This window comes from Labeo rohita, chromosome 15, assembly GCF_022985175.1.
Source record: "Labeo rohita strain BAU-BD-2019 chromosome 15, IGBB_LRoh.1.0, whole genome shotgun sequence".
NCBI lineage: Eukaryota > Metazoa > Chordata > Actinopteri > Cypriniformes > Cyprinidae > Labeo > Labeo rohita.
The window spans coordinates 18,728,868-18,750,166 of NC_066883.1; the positions used below are offsets into that span (position 1 = coordinate 18,728,868).

Genomic DNA, 21,299 nt, shown 5'->3' on the forward strand with positions numbered 1-21,299 from the left:
CAAATCAGCATATTAGAATGATTTCTGAAGGATCAAGTGACAATGAAGACTGGAGTAATGATGCTGAAAATTCAGCTTTGCATTGCAGGAATAAATTATGTTTTAAACTATAATTAAAATAAAAAAACATTATTTTATATTGTAAAAATATTACTGTTTTTTTTCTGTATTTTTGATCAAATAAATGCAGCCTTGATGAGCAGAAGCAACTTCTTTAAAATCATTAGTCTTACTGATCCCAGACTTTTGAACGATATATATATATATATATATATATATATATATATATGTGTGTGTGTGTGTGTGTGTGTGTGTGTATATATATATATATATATATATATATATATATATATATATATATATATATATATATATATATATATATATATATATATATATATATATAAAATGTATTAAACATTAATAAACAGCTTTTTCCAAGTATCAGCTCAAAGTGAAAGGATTATAGTCACATGCTTTGAGTAAATATACTAGTGTAAATATTGAATAATGGGGGCGCATTGAGCACATAGAGCATAAAGCACATTGCGCCTGTCGTTTTCATCATTGCGTCAGCCTTTGTTAGGTAGAAAACAGATTGAAATCTAAACCGCAAATAACGCAGAAGATTTAATTTCATACAAGTGGTTAAACTGCCTTGTCTTACCCATTATTTTATTTAAAATGTAGGCATATGTAAATGTACCACCTACAACACCGAAAATAACACGGTTTCAGATAACATTCAAATTAAAATATCATGACATTTTCCCTTAGCCCGTGATGGTCATATGACAGACGTGCATATAATGATCACGTGAATTCTCCCACGCGAAGCAGAGACCCAAATTTAGTCAACAGCACTTGGGTTCATGGTTACCATGCACTATGCCGTCACCAATCCCTATCACCCGACTGCTACCAAAGGATTTTGGGCTGGAGTTTGGCGCATGCAGCAGCCCACTATCCAAAACCGTGAGTGGATCTACGCTGCGTGTGCCCACAAACACGTTTCACGGTAAAATCGCCCACAGACTGTGGTCGTCTGTGATCCACTGGCGAGAACTACAGGCTCTGGAGCCCATCGGCAGCGGTGGATTCGGGACGGTGTTCAAAGGCACATACTTCGACGAGACTGTTGCTGTGAAGAAAGTGAGATGTGTGAAAAACAAACTGGCTTCGAGGCAAAGTTTTTGGGCGGAACTCAATGCGGCGCACCTGCACCATCAAAACATCGTGCGCGTCATCGCGGCCACCACGTGCACCCCCGAGCACCTCAGCGCTAAAGATAACATCGGGACGATTGTAATGGAGTTCGCCGGCGCACTTAACCTCCAGCAGGTCATTTACGGACTCACAGACCCGTTGCCTATGGACAAGTGCGTGAAATATTCAATGGACATTGCGTGCGCGCTTCAGCACTTGCACGCGCACGGTATAGTGCACTTGGATTTAAAACCTGCCAATGTTTTAGTATCAGAACAGGATGTTTGTAAGCTCGCAGATTTTGGGTGCTCCTTCAAGCTTTCGAGTAAAAGCGACACCGTGACGCACCTGAGTGAAATCGGTGGCACGTTTACTCACCGAGCCCCCGAGCTCCTCAAAGGTGAGGAGGTTTCTCCCTGCGTGGACGTTTATTCGTTTGGCATCACAATGTGGCAGCTCCTCACCCGAGAGCCGCCATATGAAGGAGACAGACAGTATATTCTCTATGCTGTTGTGGCGTATAATCTGCGTCCTTCCATCACTAAGGATGTTTTTATTCAATCTGCTCTTGGACAGAAGTGTCAGAAACTGATCACCCTGTGTTGGGACGGCAATCCCAGCCTCCGACTGACCGCAGATCAGCTTGTCAGTGAACTTAATGTTTTATTGTAAATTTGCACCACGTGGACCCTTCAGACTCATAAAATATCTTAATTAGATTTTTTTGTAATGTTGTTTTGTAAGTTAAATTTTGTAACCTTTTTATTGTTAAGAAAAAATAATTTTAAATATCGAAAGAACTTTAATTAAACGTTTTCTTGTGTTTACAGCAGGCCTTTTGTGATTTGTAGTATGTCTGAATAAATATATGAGTTAATGTTTACTAATAAATGTGAGGTGAACACTGATTTAGGAGAGTTTAGAAAATTCGTAAATTCATTTTACTTTTATATTTCTTTATAATAAATGTTTTAAAAGTTATTTTGTTCCTAGTTAAAGAATTTGTCCATGAACAAATTGTTTGGCAGTTATGATGTAAGACTGCTTATTTTACATAGAGTGGGTCGCCTAGTGTTGCCAAGTCCGTGGTTTTGACCTACTTTAACACTGTTGCCGTGGGCTGTTTTTCATGTCCGTGGGTTGAAGCGACCCCAATGCTTAATATAGCCCCTGGAATGCTAATTTTACCAAGGGAACCCTTACAAAAAACCTTTATTTTACCCTCCCAGGAATGTTATTTTTAATGGGGGACTCCCCTCAAAATGCAACTGTTGCAAAACCTGGCAACCCTGGGGTCGCCTTATAATGGCCACCATTTTGAAAATTTGAATTTTATTCGCTTTATTTCAGAAACGGCTGTATTTAACAACTTTGATCGCAGAATAAATGAAGCATGATGAATAGGGTGTAAACAGAGCATTTCTTTTATGCTTTTGCGAGATGCTGCATGTTTGCGCTAGGCGTCAGCACAACATAAAAATATCCATATTCAACTTGAACGGCAGTGAGAAACAAACCTTGTTTGATTACGAATATGATTACAGCTCTATACAAAATAATTTGCCCATTTTTAAGTGTCAAAAACTGATCAGCCTGTTCTGGGACGTCAATCCCAACATCCAACCTACCACAGACCAGGTAGTTAATGACCTTTATATTTTATTTTAAATTTGCACCACATGGATTCTCTAGACCAGGGTTGCCAGGTTTTCACAACAAAACCCACCCAACTGATACTCAAAACTAGCCCCAAAGTAGCCCAATTGCGTTTTGAGGGGGATCCCCAGTTAAAAATCGCATTCCAGGGGGGTAAATATTAGGTTATTGGGGTCACTTCAACCCGCGGCAACAGTGTAGTAGCCCAATTCCACAGGAAAACGGTGGACTTGGCAACACTGCTCTAGACTCATAAAATATGGTAATTTATATATATATATATATATATATATATATATGACTCAAAATATGGTAATTTTATTTATATATATATATATATATATATTTGGGTGGGAAGGCCACGTACACTGCAAGTTTCAGGAGTGACAACCACATTTAAATGCAGGAGTGAGTCCCGTAAATTATCGTTCCATGTGTGTATGGAACAGAAGTCACTCCCACACTTGTAACCATAGCAACATTTTGCATCTTGCAGGAATGAATAAGAATTTAGCCGTTGATATCTGCCTTTTTTTTTTTTTTTTTTTTTTTTTTTTGGCTAAAGACTCTTTATTTACTTTGTTTATGCTCGGGAGGCTGCGTTGGAGAGCGCTGTCTTGCAGTGTTGCCATGTTCTCATATTTAGGAGTGCTTAGGCATGTTGTTTGGTCTTAGCTTAATAAAGTGGTCTACTGCGGATATGAGATATATGGTTTTTTTTGTTTGTTTGTTTTTTGGAGTTATAAGCATATGGGTGTTTTAGTGTTTTTTTGTTTTCTATGAAAATCTGGCAACACTTTACCACAGGGCTTGTGAGCGCAACTAGCCCCGTGTCAAAATGTGCTAAGGTTAAGACTTCTTTCACTGTTATTTTCTTTCATCTCACATCCAGAGGAAGACACGTCATTAACAAATATGTTCAGTTCAATTCCAGGCGCACTGCATAGAATTTCTGTAAATGCGGTTATCACTGCCTGTTTTTTTCGAGAGTTAATGCGGTTGTCGAATGTGGTTGTTACTCATTCACTACATTTTAGTGAATTATGTGTGTACAAATCGCGATTAAGAAGAAAAACGAAATTGAATTTTGTAACCTTGTTATTTTGAAGCAAAATTAATTTTAAATATCAAAAGAGCTTTAATTAAACGTGTTCTTCCGTTTAAAGTGGGCCTTTTGTGCGATTTGTAATATTTCTGAATAAATGTATGAGTTGATGTGAGGTGATCATTTATTCACAAATGAGAGTTTTTTATAAGTTTCACAAAATTCCTAAATTCGTTTTACTTCTACATTTTATTTCTTAGTAAATTAACGTTGTTAAAGTTTTTTTGTACATAATTAAGCACGTTTTACCCACGTAGCGAGCATAATGTTTGACAATTACAAGACGACTCATTTTAAATGGAGCGGGTCGCCTTATATAGTGGCCGCCATTTTGAACAGTTGAATTCTACTCACTTTATTTCGGAAACTGCTTTGTTATCGGACAACTTAAATTAATAAAGACTAATAGTGCGCAAACAGAGCATTTCTAATGACATTAGTGACTAAAAACATTTGCGCAATGCTTCAAGTACGCCGCTAGGTGTCAGCACAACATATAAAACCATCATTTGTAGTGCAGTGCATTTTTTAACCCGACTACATTTGAGAATATGATAACAGCTCTATACAAATAGGTAAATAATTTACAACCTGTTAATTAAAAAGTGAGCTTTGTTTTTGCCCAACGCAAATATGCTAGTTTATAATATTAGTTTATGCCAAAACAAACCTGTTCAAGCAATTTAAGTATTACTAGTTTAATGTTTTATATTTAATATTATTTATGTAGTTATGGTAGCAAAAGTCTTAACATTGGAAACCTCAAAACATTTTTAAGGCAGAGATTTGTGCCAAACCAGAAGAGCAAATATGGTGTAGTTAAATTTTTAACTTTCCCAAAGTTCATCAAGCAGTTTCAGTTTCAAATCTTTGCAAAATGTACCATTTTCCTTTGATATATATATTTTATGAGCCCAATATCACATCTTAAAAAGCCAAGTAATCAAATGCACAACTCTTGAGACATGAATAATACAGTGTCTGATTTAAACTGAACTTATGCTTTACTATAAACATGAGTGATCAAATTTTGGAACGTACCAAAAAAAGCCCAATCAATTCAGAAGTACGGCACCAAAAAAAAAAATTAGGACAAACCAGGCATTTCATCTCACGCATTCTTGGGACAGTTGACGTGTTGAGCCGAACACATGGTGACACATGGTGGTTCAGCCGTGGAGTGTGAATGTAATGAAACTAGTTCTCAGTGAGAGGACTGGCAATTCAGCTATTGCTAGACAAGTTGACGTCAGCATGAATAAGTCTTACAAGCTGAGATGCTGTACAGTTTTAGGACAAACAAAAGAAAATTCAGAGGCTTAAGAGAAAAAAAAAAAAAAAATGATGATCATAGTTATTAATAATATTAATATAATTATATATTAATACCTACAAGGCTGTTATTTATTTTTTGTTCAAGTTTGCAACATCAATTCTTGTTTTAAAAATGTGAAAAGTCTCTTTCTCGCACAGGGGTAGTGTTTGAACAGAATTGGCTTTTTTTTTTTTTTTTTTTTTTTCTTGGCCACCTCCGTCCTACACTACACAACCGCTTCCTGGTACCCCTTCACACATGGAATGAACAGAAAATAAGTACACAGAATCAGGAGACCAGCGAGGCTGGGTTTAGCCTCTTTTTCCTTCTTCTTGTACTTCAAAAAACAAAATGATATGTACTGCAATCGCCCTATTCACTCCAGCCAATAGGATTTAATCACGGGCCACCTAACCCTTCAAATTATTAGTGTTACCAACCCAAAAATATACAATACAGTACATCACATTTTACTTCACTTTGACTGCAAAAATATGGGAGATTGAAAAAGAATGATTTTAGGAAGTCTACATTAAATATATATATTTTTTCCTGTGGATCCCACACAAAGAAGGAACGCTGAACTGAACTTTTTTTTTTCCTGCAGTCTTTTACGTAATACCATTAATCCAGTTCCCTTTCCTGACAATTAAACATAAACTCAGCCTTGAAGATGCTTTATGACACCTTCACAAGACCAAAGGGCAAGGGAGGGGGGTTAAAAGGGGTTAATCATTTTTCTTCTCCCCCTCTGATTTATCTGTGATGGCAGCGGTTGTGTCGGCAGCTGCTGGCTGGGCTGAGCTGTCCTTGCTTTGGTCCACTCCGCTGGTCCCGAACTCATTCACACGGTTGGGATCCACTCTGTAAATCCAGCGCTGATACAGATAGATGAAGAAGACCACGTCTGTGGAGAAATGGTGGCACGTCCAATTAATGCTTGCAACCTTATAGGAGAACTTCTCTTCTAGAACAACAATTCACGAATAATTTACACACCCCCTTGTCATCCAAGATGTTCATGTCTTTCTGTTTTCAGTCATGAAGAAATTATGTTTTTTGAAGAAAACATTTCAGGATTTTTCTCCATATAATGGACTTTGCTGGTTCCCCAATTTTGAACTTCCAAAATGTAATTTAAATGCAGCTTCAAAGGGCAATAAATGATCCCAGCTGAGGACGAAGGGTCTTATCTAGCGAAACGATCTGTCATTTGTTTCGGAAAATAAAAATGTTTAGTTTTTAAGCACAAAAGCTTGTGTAGCACAAGCTCTGGGATGCGTGTTCAAGTACTACTGAATCTGAAGCTGCATTTAAATTGCATTTTGGAAGTTCAAAATCAGGGCACCAATGAAGACCATTATATGGAGAAAAATCCTGAAACGCTTTTCTCAAAAAACAATTTCTTCACGACTGAAGACAGAAAGACATGAACATCTTAGATGACAAGGGGGTGAGTAAATTATTTGGAAATTGTTGTTCTGGAAGTGGAGTTCTCCTTAAGAAGCTGTCATATAGGGAAATTCCAAGCGTCGGAGGGAAACGCATAAGCACGTACCGTCTCTGAGACAACCTATTCTGTACATCATTGGCATCCTGATGACGAAGGCAAACAAGTCATCTATAAAGGTATTCAGGGCCTTGTAGGTGAGCATCCTCCAGGGAAGATGGGCTACTGACTTCATCTTGTAGTTGATGAAGAGCTGCGGTGTCATGGTGATGAACCCTTTAGGAAAAACAAAACATTTGTAATTCAAAACATAACTGGATGGAATATTTACAGTTGGACATGTCATACAAACTAATGAAAAGGAATAAGGATGTGTGAAACAATTTAAAATCAGTGGGACGCCTGAACAACTGGTCAGTCTTGAGGAATCTGTTGCCAGTGGAAAAATGCAATGCTCCTGGTGGAAAACTAAAATGTGTATAGCTTTAACAGCTGTACTGAAATAAACATAAACAAATTTACCCTAAACTGTTTTTTAGCATCTTTAATGGATAGTTCACTCAAAAATTTAAACTCTGTCATGAATTACTCACCCTCACGTCGTTCCAAACCTGTAAGATCATCTTCGGAACACAAATTAAAATATTTCTGATGAAATCCGAGAGCTGAGAGACCTTTCTGGGCCTTGAAAGTGTCAGTTGTGTTGCTGTCTATGCAGGAAAGCTCTCAGATTTCATTAAAAGTATCTTAATTTGTGTTCCAAAGATGAACGAAGGTCTTACTGGTTTGGAACAACATGAGGGTGAGTAATTAATAACAGAATTTTCATTTTTGGGTGAACTATACCTATAATGGTCTAAAAAGTTCAAGCAAAACATGCTGTTAGCCACTGTGAAGCATCTATGAAACATGTGATTGAGTGGTAGACAGTGATTTTTAAATGACAAAATATTTTTAAATGACAGACGTTTTGTAATTTCTTAAAGCTGGAATGTGTGATTTCAACACTAATAGCGTCAACAAACAGAAAAAAATTACACTAAGTTCCTGTAGTTCAAACGGTTAAGCATGGCATTAGTGACACTAAGGTCATGGGATTGAGTAAATGTAATACTTTAAAGACTTAAAAAAAAAAAGGGGGGAACTTTTTTCCCCACAGCATTTTTGTCTTGTTTTCTAGTGCAAATGTCTAAAGGTCAGTGCACAGTGAGTCAGAAATTTTCCTATGTGTTGTTTTTTTTTTTTTTTTTTTTTTTTTTAATATTTGTCATCCTTTCCTATCAAAATGCTTGCTACAGATGGAAATACACAGAAAATCAAATCTGATCATATTTTTTTTTTAAACGACAGACGAAAGTTTCGGAGGCAGCGTGAAAACGTATAAATTCAACCTTAATTTTATGAAGCTACAAGAATACTTTTTATGCGCAAGGAAACAAAAACAACGACTTTATTTAACAATCTCTTCTCTTCTGTATTAGTCTTCGATGTGCGTTCACGAAAGGACAATGACGCATTCATGTGGTGCTGCTGACGCAGGAGCCGGCATTCTGATGTAGAACAATCAATCTCTTTTAGCTTATCGTCTGTATATTCTGGTTCAAATAAGTAAGGCTGGCCAAAAAATTACAAGTTATCTTCTGTCAAAATCTTCAGACTTTTATGAAATGTTGTAAATAAATGCAAAAAGAACACCCGCTGATACAGAAGAGAAAAAACTGCTGAATAAAGTTGTTATTTTTGCTTTCTTTGCACACAAAAAGTATTCTTGTAGCTTCATAAAATTAAGGTTGAACCACTGCTGTCACGTGGACTATTTTACAATGTCCTTACTACCTTTCTGGGTCTTGAATGTGTCAGTTGCGTTGCTGTCTACGGAAGGTCAGAAAGCTCTCGGATTTCATCAAAAATATCTTAATTTGTTTTCTGAAGATGAACAGGTCTTATGGATTTGAAACGACATGAGGGTGAGTAATTAATGAGAGTATTTTAATTTTTTGGGTGAACTATTATTTTAATTTGAAAAGAGTAAATTAAGGTGTAAGACATGCAGAAACCCTAATAAAAGGGCATACTGCAAGGTAGAAACTAACTCAGATCATGGCAAAAAGCTACATCGGAGTATTAAAAAGTTTCCCAGTTACTTTCACTTTAAAATCCATTAAATATAAATGTGTCAACACGCATTCATGCCCTTCAGGCTAACGCCTGGATTTCACACGTGACGGTATGTCCTTGCGGACAGCGCTCTCTTTTATTCTATTTACAGAACTGTAGAAAATCCTTTGAGCTTTGAAGGTTAAAAAGGAATTCCCCTTTGTGAGTTTCTTTAAGCATCTAGCCACTGATTTTAAGTTGCCACACATTCTGAGCATTTTTATGGTTATCGGAAAAGGAGTTGAATGCAGCTATTACAAACATGAACTGAATTTACACTTACCGAAGGTTAACAAGAACCCATAAAGCATACTGAGCACCCAAGAGTACCAGCCTTTGTGTTCCACATATAATAAGCTATAAACTGCATAGCACCCAAAGAGAGGGTACAACAGCCAGGACAGGTACTTAAAGGCCATCTGGGGAAAACGAAACAAAAACAAAACAGACATTACTCATGTAGCTTGTATAAATTATGTGATGAATCACCTCTAAATCGCAGCTGAAAGATCTCTTACGTCATCATAGATTTTGGTTGAAGACTCCACGTATGTGGACTTGTCTTTGAATATCAATCGTGGGAAAATTCCAGCAATCCTGTTCTCTCGGTCCAACTAGGAAAAGAAAAACAAGAATCAACACTGACATCCAAGATTTTAAGCCTGAAGTCATCCAAAATGCCTGGCGGTGGCATCATCTCACCCTGACGTCCATGACTTTGGTAATCTTCCAGAAGTCGATGAGCAGGCCGATGAATACGCTGACCTGGACGACAAAGTTGGTTTCGTTGTCCAGGATATACAGCAGCACTACCAGAGACTGGAACACCCCGAATATGATGGAGCGCACAGACAGCCCCTCCAGAGACTGACGGCTGTTCCAGAATTGGATATCTGCAGAGAAAGTGAAATGAGAGACACCACAACCCACAAGTCTCAATCGATTACCACACACATAAATCAGTATTTATTTACCATTCTTGAAGGCCAAGAACTCAAAAATGCTGTGGACGATGGAAACAACAATGGTCAGTCCCAGGAGGTAGGGATTGGTCTCAAGTAGAGCCACCTGTTGAGACAATAAGTAGATTATGCAACAAGATATTTGTATGCCATTTTTCAAAGTAGTTACTCTGCTTGTCATTTTAACATTACATCACTAATTAATAGTCATGATTCAGACTGAGAAGAATGTGTGCTTGTTAAGTTGTGACTGTTTTGTGTCTAAGCGTCTACTCATTTGAATAGGGGTTATGCATAACAGATTTCCGTATTCTGTTAAACACGTCTCGTCACTTCTGGTTCACACGTTTTGCATGTCTGGTTAATGACAGTACAAGTAAAAAAAAAACCCTCCCATCTCAGTTTCTCCTCCAACTTCAAAATTGTCCTACATCGCTGCAGAAGCACTGACCCAGTGTTTACAAAGTCAACATGCAAAGAAAAAAAACAGTAAAACAGCGATGTACTGTAGGACAATTTTGAAGTTTTTGACATACCCTAACTGTCATAAACCGGAATACACTGTGTGCATGCAGAGCTAGACAAGACAAGCATTTAAGGTTAAAAAGAATATACTTTTTTTTTTTTTTTTTTTTTTTTTTTAGAAAATGACAGATCATTTTCGCTAGATAAGACAATTCTTCCACTGCTGGGATTGTTTAGAGCCCTTTGAAGCTGCATTTAAACTACATTTTGTAAGTTCAAACTCAGGGGCACCATTGAAGTCCACTATATGGAGAGAAATCCTGAAATGTTTTCCTTAAAAAAAAACTATTTCTTTACAACTGAAAAAAAAAAAAAAAAAAAAAAAAAAAGACATGAACATCTTGGATGACAAGAGGGTGAGTACATTATCTGTAATTTTTTCATATGCAAAAAATAAATTACATAAGCTTTGGTAGGGGTGGGCGATATGACCAAAATCTTATATCAAAATATGAGTAATTTCATTTCACAGTAACGATATCCATCACAATATAGTAATTTTTGCTTTAAATAAGGTCTTTATGGTACCAATTTTTGATGCCATAGAAATTTCATAATTCTTGTCACTAGTATCAATATCACTAAAAATAATTCTAGCCTCAAAAAAAAACAAAAAACAAACACACACACACTCACTGAAGACAAGTAAAAAGAAAATTAAATTAGAAATTAAATTAGATTAAATAAGAAAAAGAACTAATTACAAGCAACATGAAAAATAAACCTACAGTAGAACAAATAAGAAAGGCTACATGCATTGTATACAGTAATCATATGTATAAAAATACTGCATATTCATCACTGTGTAAAACAAATATATATTTATTCTTATTAAAGTTGTAGTTAAGTGATTAATTTGAGAACAGTGAGAGGTGTTCTCTCTTTTGTTTGATTAACATGAATGACAGACAGCAGGAATATTAGACTGCTGTCACTTTAAGAGCTGCCCGGATCCAATACTGTTACACGTGTTTTGTTTATCAGCGTTTGCTTTCCACCTAAGACCTAAATTACTGTATTTACGAGGATATTTGCAAAACGCATTTTGACACATACAAGTGTGTGTATTTAACCATTCAAGGCCTATGAAGTGGCAGAAATAACTTTTCAATACTCTCACGCTCTATGGCACCACCTTCACATGCACACACCTCTCTGACAGAAACAATATGTGGTAGAAACAATAGCCCGAAATCTCTACTGGTTAACGATGCCTACCGATAGATCCAATCTCTCAATTAGATCTCGAAACCAATAAAATTTTCTCGAGTGTAGTACAGACCTTAACAGAATCCTGGTCCTCATCTGACTGCTCGTAAGTGTCCTCTCCCAGGAAGTTCCAGGGGGAGCGGGCGCTCTGGGCGGCATATAACTGCCAGCGCCACAAGGAGAGGGGGCAGTAGGTGAGTCTGAGGGGCAGATTCTCCAGGGTCTCGTTTATGGGGTAATAGTCCTTCTGCAGGTTCCAGTAGTCATTGAAATAAACAATGGGATAGTAGTCTCCACTCACTGCATCGAACTTGACATCTGAAAGGAAAAGTGCTCAGGTTAACCAGAGATGATTCTGGATTCACCTACAGCTCAATGAACTGCTTCAATAATATGAGGCAGTTTAGCACGAAAAAACCTACGCTGATCAAGAGGTGGGGGAACAGACCCTTTCACCCAAGCTGTGTGATCATCCACCATGTTGATAGTGAGGTTGGGATGCCAGTGGGATATGATCTCCACAGGCCCATGACTCTCAGCCCGCTGAAAATGCACAAACAGCACAACTTTAGGAACTTCACAACACGCGTGTCCTTTATCGAGAAGGCACAGCGATGAACGGCATGACAACAAGATGGCGGACAAGCCAAGTGCAATATCGATTAACTTATTTCAATGAGGCAAATCTCTCAACTTACCTTGATCATTTCTGGATCAGCTTCGGTTTCTCCTGTCAACAGGTTTTTGGTCTTGAGGAACTTCCTCCTCTTATACTTGTTGAGCACTGTTAAAAAGGAGGTATGTAAAAACGGGCTCTAGGCTTTAAAGAGGGTTCACCCATGCACTGATAATGTGTTATTTTAGGCCTGCTGACACAGTCAAACATGTGAGCAGCAAAATGCAAAAAACGTGAACAAGAAAGGCAAGCAAAAACTGGACACACTCACTTCGAGTGGCATGAACCGTAGATAGCCTGCGGTACTGGCCCTTGCGTTTGGGGTCTGGGTGGAAGCCACTCTTGGTGAAGTAAATGTGGATGTATATAGAGCCGTTCTGCTTCACACTCTGTACGAACAAACAGAGGCGGACTATCAGCAAGTCATGCAAGAAAGTGTATTCTCAGATTTCAACAGTGCCGACAGATGACAATTAAAAATCAAAACCATGCAAGTCTCAGATCTATTCCATTCACATTTACAGAATGTTTTTGCATCCCACCTCAGAGAGGTCCAGCTCTTGGTAATGCTCATAGCAGCCATCCCCCGACTCCCCTGTGGTCCAATCTCCATAAACCAAATCTTGCTGGTACCAGAATAGGGCTTCTGTATTGTTAAAATCTGTAAATATCTCATTCTCAGAGATATATACATATAAATCCTGTAAACAGGACAGATAACAGAGAATTATCAAAGCAGCTACAAACCAGATCTTACAGAAAATCCGAGAACAATCCATAAATACATGATTTTCTCTGAAATATTGTTAATCTTCACTCAAAATTTGAAGGAATATCAGCTGCAGGTATGCCACTGTTCTAAAGTTTGACAAAATATCCACAGCATTTATAAAAAAAAAAAAAAAAAAAAAAAAAAACCTTTATTTTGTGGAAAACACACTGATCAAATTAGAGTACAGTAACCACTGTAGCACAAAAGAAGATTACAACTAAAATTTGGAGGGTTTTAAATTAGTAGGAAGTCTAGAGGCTCTTGCTTTGAATGATTTCAGCACATCTGTGGCCGCAGGACATCACTAGTCTCTTACACTGCGCTTTTGTGATCTTGGTCCACTCTTCTTCCACAGTTTGGTGACTGTAGTGGGTTTTTTGGTCATAACTGATTTTCAGTCAGTTTAGATCAGAACTATGGTCCGGCCATTTCATTATTTCAATGTTCTTAGCTTCAAGGAGCTGCTTTACCTGTTCTGCAGTGTGACGGGGGCATTGTCTTGCATGAAAATTGCAGGCTGATTGGGAGATGCTTGCAGGGAAGGAACTGCATTTTGCTGAAGTAGGTTCTGATAAGCATCTGCATTCACCCTGACATGTAGCTGTATAAGGGGCCCAACTCCTGCTGCAGAAAACATCCCCCAAACCTTGACACTTTCTCCTCCACCTTTCACTGACTTCTTTACGCATTTGGGTTTCAGCCTTTCATCAGTTTGATGCCGAACAAAACGTTTCCCATCAGACCCAAATAAGTTAAACTTGCTCTCATTACTAAAGGGAACTTTGGACCAGTTCTCCTCTCTCCACACAACATGCTCCTCAACAAAGTTGAGCTAAGCCTTTTGATTTTTTCTGCTGATGAGAAGCTTGGTGATCTTGGTCCAACTTCGTTCAGCAAGCAATTCCAGCTGCAGTGTTGAACCCATTCCCCATTGAGAGTCTCTGCATTATTCTGTCTTCTTGTGCATTTGTCTTACATGGACAACCAGCCTTTTTGGGGGACTTGAATAAGCGTCATTGTTAACCTGTGATATTTGTGAAATCACAGATTTGGAACAAATTTCTCTTGGGGTGGCTGAAAGGGTCAACCCTTTGGCCTTCATCTGGACAACCTCCTGTTGCAGAGTTTCAATCTCAGTGAAAATTAGAGAAATGCTGCCACTTAAATAGGGTTTGTCATATAATTAAGGAAATTAGCACCAGGTGCCAAATTAACACCAATAAATTGGAGGTATTTGTAAGTGTTCTCTAATTTTGATCAGTGTCAAAAATATGCTTGAAAAAAAAAAATCTTCTAACATCTGGACTAAGCAGTGTCCTGGAATTTAGAAATTCTCTAATTTTGATCTCAACTATATCAGTAAAAGGCAGATGGGAAAGGCCTTGATTATGAATACCATAAGGGTGTCCTTGGGGAAGAGGTTTCGGCTGGGCACTCGTGGAGCTCCAGCGGGAGTGTTGGGATCTGGAGTTGATGGACCTCTGCGGAACCAGCTGCTTATAGCCCAGATGATAAAAATCCTGGGTGATACACAAACACAAGAGCAGACTCACATTAGACTTTAGCCCTAAGATGTTCTAAAAAAGAGTAATCCCAAATCACATGATGCAATAATGTTGCCTTACACTATCATCTATGATGTGAGATGGAATAAAACAAAAATTAGTTTGGTTTAAATGAAAAACAGCCTCTGGCAGCCTAGATGATATTTAAGTAAAGTGAATTTATAGAAACATTACTGGAGAAGGTAATTACTGTAATTGTGACAATAAATTTTATATGTTGCATAAGTATGAAATGCTAACACAAGTTAACATTAAAGCCCCCTGACATCAATTAGAGCACCCAGAACAGCTCAGAAGTTCAGTTGCTTTCCTCTCACGAGATGTCTGTTGAGTAATACAGCTCCTCAGGGCTCATACTGGTTACAATATCAAAACTTCAGTAGGCAATTCCAGTGAAAGTTGCCAATTCTTAAACATATTTTGATACTACAGAAACCCCGGAGTCGTCATTAATAAGCACTTCCAAATAAACTACTCAAACACTACCATACGATCTATAATAAGTCACCAACCACATTACTGCATTTTACAATGGTCAAATACAAACCACCTCCGTCAAATAAAGACCAAAGTGCAGGAAGTTCTTAAAGTACAACAATTATTTTGTTAAACAATAATTTAGATGCACAACATTAAGGACTCACCTGAAGAGGACACCTTTAATCACCTGCCAGGCATTGGGCTGCTGTTGCTGCTGCTGTTGTTGTTGGGGGTCTTGTGCAGTCGCACCTGTCTGAGCTACCTGACCTGAGGCAGCTGCCCCATTACTGCTCACCTGCACAGAAAATTTGTGATAAAAAATTACTATATATAAAGATTTAGTATATTTATTGAGATAAGAAGATGAAACAGATCAGAGGTCTGATCCTTATTTTATTTAACCACAGGTTGATCTTTTTGCTTTAGATTTAGATTTTCAATTACATTGTGACCCTAGACCACAAAACCTTAAGTAGTACGGGTATATTTGTAGCAATAGCCAACAATACATTGTATAGGTCAAAATGATCAATTTTTCTTTTATGCCAAAAAATCATTAGGATATTAAGTAAAGATTATTTTCCATGAAGATATTTTGTAAATTTCCTATCGTAAATATATTAAAACTTAAATTTTGACTAGTAATATGCATTACCAAGACCTTCATTTGGAAAACTATAAAGGCAATTTTCTCAATATTTAGATTTTTTTGCACTCTCAGATTCCAGATTTTCAAATAGTTGTAAGCAAAAAAACAAAAACAAAAAACAAAGCCAAACATAACTACATCTTTAAATAATCACAATTATTTTTGACCCAGTTTGACAGGTCTTGGAAGGATGCCAACTAAAAACCTGTACTGACAAAACAGGAAATAAACTGTACACAAAAACACAGACATTTTAATCGCTAGATGTCATATTTACAAAACCAGCTCAAAACTACCAACTTGGACAGGAAAACATCAGTTCAAGTCTGAGAAGAGAGGCAGATGAGAATTTCAGACAGAAGCCTGCCATTAACAAAAAGTGACCAGTTTCAGCTACAACCTAGAAATAATTACATACATTTATTTTCATAAGCTCATAAAATACTGGAGTTTTAATTCATTCTAACTCGTTCCTGTACTTTTAATTGGTGATCTGCTAAAAGCATTTTGCCTGGGAAAATAATGTAGATTTGACACGCTACTGAACAGGGTAAATATTAAACTTAAACCTTTTCAATGCCAGGCTGAGCATGGAATTACTTCTGACTGGATTTAGGTCAACTAAATTGAAGCAGACGACAGCGATCTGATTTACAATGATTCTGCTTGCAATCCAGATGTCTAAAGATAGAGATAACAGCTCTGAGACAACAATAGGTCCAAAAAGGCCTGTCATGAAGTTCAGGGACAGGATCCAAACATAAGGCCAAAAACATATTGAATACAGAAACATACCAACAAACTTAAAAGAGAAGTTCATTTCCAGAACAAAAATTTACAAATAATTTACTCACCCCTTCGTCATCCAAGATGTTTGTGTCTTTCTTTCTTCAGTCGATAAGAAATTATATTTCTTGAGGAAAGCATTTCAGGAATGTTCTCCATATAGTGGACTTCAATGGTGCCCCCAAGTTTGTACTTCCAAAATGCAGTTTAAATGCAGCTTCAAATGGCTCTATACAATCAGAGAAAGAAGGGTCTTATCTAGCGAAAAAAATCAGTAATTTTCAAAACAAATTAACAATTTATATACTTTTTAACCTCAAATGCTCATCTTGTCTTCTCTCTGCGATGCGCATGCGTTGTCTATGCAATCTGGATCAATACAATTAAGGTCTGTCGAAAAACTCCCATCTCGTTTTCTATTTCAACGTCAAAAATCGCCCTACATCGCTGTTTTACCTTTTTTTCTAAAGGGTGTTTGATCTTATTTGCATGTTCACTTTGTAAACACTGGGTCAGTATTTCTGCAGCGATGTGGGATGATTTTGAAGTTAGGGAAGAAAATGAAATGGGAGTTTTTCAACATACTCTACCTGTATTGACCGTATTGAACCGTGAGCTCACACAGACTTACACAAGATAAGCGTTTGAGGTTAAAAAGTATATAAATTGTCAATTTGTTTCAAAAATGACAGATACGACCCTTCTTCGTCGGCTGGGATTGTTTAGAGCCATTTAAAACTGCATTTAAACTGCATTTTGGAAGTTCAAACTTGGGGGCACCATTGAAGTCCACTATATGGAGATAATTCCTAAAATGTTTTCCCTAAGAAACAAAATTTCTTATGGACTGAAGAAAGAAAGGCATGAACATCTTGAATGACAAGGGGGTGAGCAAATTATCTGTAAATTTTTGTTTTGGAAGTGAACTTCTCCTTTAAAAAAAAAAAATGAGATATGAATGCAACAACATGTGAAATTGACTTTTAGAATCTCTAAATTGAATTGAATTGAGTTTTCAGCCTTAGTGGATCTTGAACTTACGGTTCAAACCTCGAGCAGTAAATGTGGGCAGCCAATCATTGCCAAACCTCATTTTAAATGCGAAGTACCCCAGGGCTCTGTCCTGAGACCTCTTTTGTTCACCATATGCACCCAAATAAAAGTCTATTGTAGTTTTCTGATGATATGGTTGAGGTTGCCCAATCACAGATGATGGAAAGGCCTATCTGGAAAAGTGGGAGAACCTGATGCTTTGTTGTCATGCTAATTTTTGTCAAGAGAAGTAATTACACCCCCTCACTATCAACACAGACCCCACCTATAGCTTGATTACGCCTAGACATGGGTGCACTGCAAAATACACATTTCAAATGCAAATCAAAGCAAGCAAGATGACTTCAAAACAAAATGACAGATAAAGGACGTCAGACCAGTTTTCTGGGTTCCCCATAAAATGCGTGTGAAGCTAAAATAAATGCTGAGAAATTGGTTATCCACTTGTTTACATTTGGCCGCCCACATTGTTTTGGAAAAAGCTCAGTACACCTGAGTAATGTTTATGATTGATATCACCTATATGACCTTTATAACCTGTGTAAATCAGTAACCACAAAGTTATTCATCTAGATAAGTGAAGCTAACCTTGCTATCAAAGCTACTCAATCCAATAGCAGGCCAATAGCAAGTTCTAGCTCTGGATCTGCTATCCTAAGAGTTTAGGTTCAACTCCACCCAAAAATATATATATAAACAAAGTCTTCATGCTCACTACAAAATAACAGCAGGAACATGGCTTCAAAAAAAATAAATCTCTGTATGAAAGCAGATCTCTAGTAGCAGGACTGGTCATCTCTGACTTAACCCAATTACTCAAGTAGCTGACTGCACACAGTATGCTATAATCATTACAAAACGTCTCACCACCATCACAGTTCCTCTATCTACACCAAGACACGTGCTATTTGGTCACTATAAGGTCTAACTGTTAGATTAATGACTAGGATTGCACAACACTGCCTTTGACATGTGAAGCTAACAGAAGATCTAGGCAGCTAGTTAGCCAGCATGCTAACACTGATCAACTCGTAGACATAAGCTCATAACACTACGCAGAACAATATCTGAACAGCTGTCTGTAATAGAGGTTGTTTCTCAAAGCCCAATCAGCTGTCTACCTAGACGGCGTGTAAACATGATCAAACATGATGATGCCCAAAAATGCTGTCATGGGAAGCAGCAGTTCACTAGGCTTTGAAATACAGCCTGTGAAATACACAAATGGTATAAACTAGGATTTATTCTGTTTTGTTAAAATGAGATGTGCCGGTAAAAATGAGCCACACAATCGGACAGACCCTTCGTGACTCAGACAGCATTTCTGTCCCAGTGCATGCTGAATTAAAGGGGTCGCTGATTCAGACCGGCAACCTGGTTTTCTTCTTTAAAACTGACACGAAACAAGTATTTTCTTTCGTGAACGCGCGGACTGTATTAAAGCTGTTCGCTGACACGTCCATTTGACGGCAACACTTTATCATTTCGGCTATTCTTACCTCTCCGTTGCTTACGGACGACTGCTGTGTTGCTTGAGTCTCCTGCGCCGCCATCTTACCTGTCTCTATCGCACACTGTAATGTGGTGGTATGTAATCTGATGTATCGCGAGATTTTCTGTACGGGAACTGCTAATTTCAGCGAATCGGCTCTTTCGAACAGTTCGTTTTAAAGAACCGGTTCAAAAACGTCATGTATTTTATTAAGTTGTTTTGGTTTGGTTTGTTTTTGTTGTTTAGTTTTTGTTTTTAAATAGCTGTAATTTGTAATTAAATAGCTGTGATTAAATAGCTGTAATCTAACTGATCGGATTTAGGATTTTCCTAAAAATGACGATTAAAATTGGGAAAAATCCCATAGATTTACATTGACGGAATGTTCAAATGAGCCAACACTTTTCAAATTCCAACTGTCAAAACTCCCAGAATCCTTTGAGACTCAATCAAACTTCCCTTCTATGTACTGTATTTCTAATCAATTTAAACTCATTCAAACTCATGTATCTACTATTTCTAATCTATCTATCATCTAACCATTACTATCTATCGATCTATCTATCTAGCTATGCCTAGCAACCAGAATCATGCTAGTAACTAATCATGCTAGAAACATGCTAGTAACATGCTAGAAACATGCTAGTAACATGCTAGTAACTCGCTAATCATGCTAATAACATGCTAACGACATGTTAATTATGCTACAATCATGCTAGCAACATGCTACTAACTTGCTAATCTTGGTAGAAACATGTTAGCAACTTGCTAATCATGCTAGAACCATGCTAGCAACTTGCTAATCATGCTAGTAACTTGCTTATTATGCTAACAACATGCTAGTAGCTTGTTAATTATGTTAGCACCATGATAGTAAAATGCTAGTAACTTGCTAATCATGCTAACAACATGCTAGTAACTTGTTAATCATGCTAGTAACATGCTAGTAACTTGCTAATCACGCTAGTAACGTGCTAATCATGCTAATAACATGCTGACTACATGATAATCATGCTAGAATCATGCTAGCATCATGCTACTAACTTGCTAATCTGCTAGTAACTTGCTAATCATGTTAACAACATGCTAGTAGCTTGTTAATGTTAGCACCATGATAGTAAAATGCTAGTAACTTGCTAATCATGCTAACAACATGCTAGTAACTTGCTAGTCATGCTAGAAACATGCTACCAACATGTTAGTAACTTGCGAATCATGCTAGTAACATGCTAGTAACTTGCTAATCATGCTAACAACATGCTAGTAACTTGCTAGTCATGCTAGAAACATGCTACCAACATGTTAGTAACTTGCTAATCTTGCTAGAAACATGCTAGCAACTTGCTAATTATGCTAGTAACTTGCTAATCATGTTAACAACATGCTAGCAGCTTGTTAATGTTAGCACCATGATAGTAAAATGCTAGTAACTTGGTAATCATGCTAACAACATGCTAGTAACTTGCTAGTCATGCTAGAAACATGCTACCAACATGTTAGTAACTTGTGAATCATGCTAGTAACATGCTACTACTAACTTGCTAATCTTGCTAGAAACATGATAGCAACTTGCTAATCATGCTAGAAACATGCTAGCAACTTGCTAATCATGCTAGTAACTTGCTAATCATGTTAACAACATGCTAGTAGCTTGTTAATTATGTTAGCACCATGTTAGTAAAATGTTAGTAACTTGCTAATCATGCTAACAACATGCTAGTAACTTGCTAGTCATGCTAGAAACATGCTACCAACTTGCTAATCATGCTAGTAACATGCTAGTAACTTGCTAATCATGCTAATAACATGTTAACAACATTCTAATCATGCTACAATCATGCTAGCAACATGCTACTAACTTGTTAATCTTGCTAGAAACATGCTAGCAACTTGCTAATCATGCTAGAAACATGCTAGCAACTTGCTAATCATGTTAGTAACTTGCTAGTCATGCAAACAACATGCTAGTAACTTGCTAATTATGTTAGCACCATGCTAGTAAAATGCTAGTAACTTGCTAATAATCCTATAAGCATGCTAACAACATGGTAGTACCTTGCTAATCATTATAACATCATGCTAGTCACATGTTAATCATGTTAATAACATGCTAACAACATTCTATCTATCTATCTATCTATCTATCTATCTATCTCTGACAGACTGTATTGCCTTCAAAACATCCAAACTTTAACCTTTTAAAACTACTTTAGAATTCAAACTATTTCACCCTGAAAACCA

General features: G+C 37.3%; 2 protein-coding genes across 2 annotated transcripts; one reads left to right on the forward strand and one right to left on the reverse strand.

The window, feature by feature from the left end:
• The first annotated feature begins 447 nt into the window (after positions 1–447).
• mos (v-mos Moloney murine sarcoma viral oncogene homolog) lies at positions 448–2,902 on the forward strand. Its single transcript, XM_051129110.1, has one exon. It carries the CDS (start codon positions 889–891, stop codon positions 1,876–1,878), a length of 990 nt encoding a protein of 329 aa, XP_050985067.1. The 5' UTR covers positions 448–888; the 3' UTR covers positions 1,879–2,902.
• Positions 2,903–4,949: 2,047 nt separating this feature from the next.
• Positions 4,950–19,177, reverse strand: clptm1 (CLPTM1 regulator of GABA type A receptor forward trafficking). Its single transcript, XM_051129108.1, has 14 exons — positions 19,066–19,177; positions 15,243–15,373; positions 14,430–14,553; positions 12,804–12,962; positions 12,533–12,650; positions 12,284–12,369; positions 12,008–12,128; positions 11,659–11,903; positions 9,864–9,957; positions 9,592–9,782; positions 9,408–9,503; positions 9,173–9,308; positions 6,841–7,008; positions 4,950–6,189 (listed from the first exon to the last, which is right to left on the reverse strand). Exons 1-14 carry the CDS (start codon positions 19,117–19,119, stop codon positions 6,011–6,013), a joined length of 1,902 nt encoding a protein of 633 aa, XP_050985065.1. The 5' UTR covers positions 19,120–19,177; the 3' UTR covers positions 4,950–6,010.
• Positions 19,178–21,299: the final 2,122 nt, after the last annotated feature.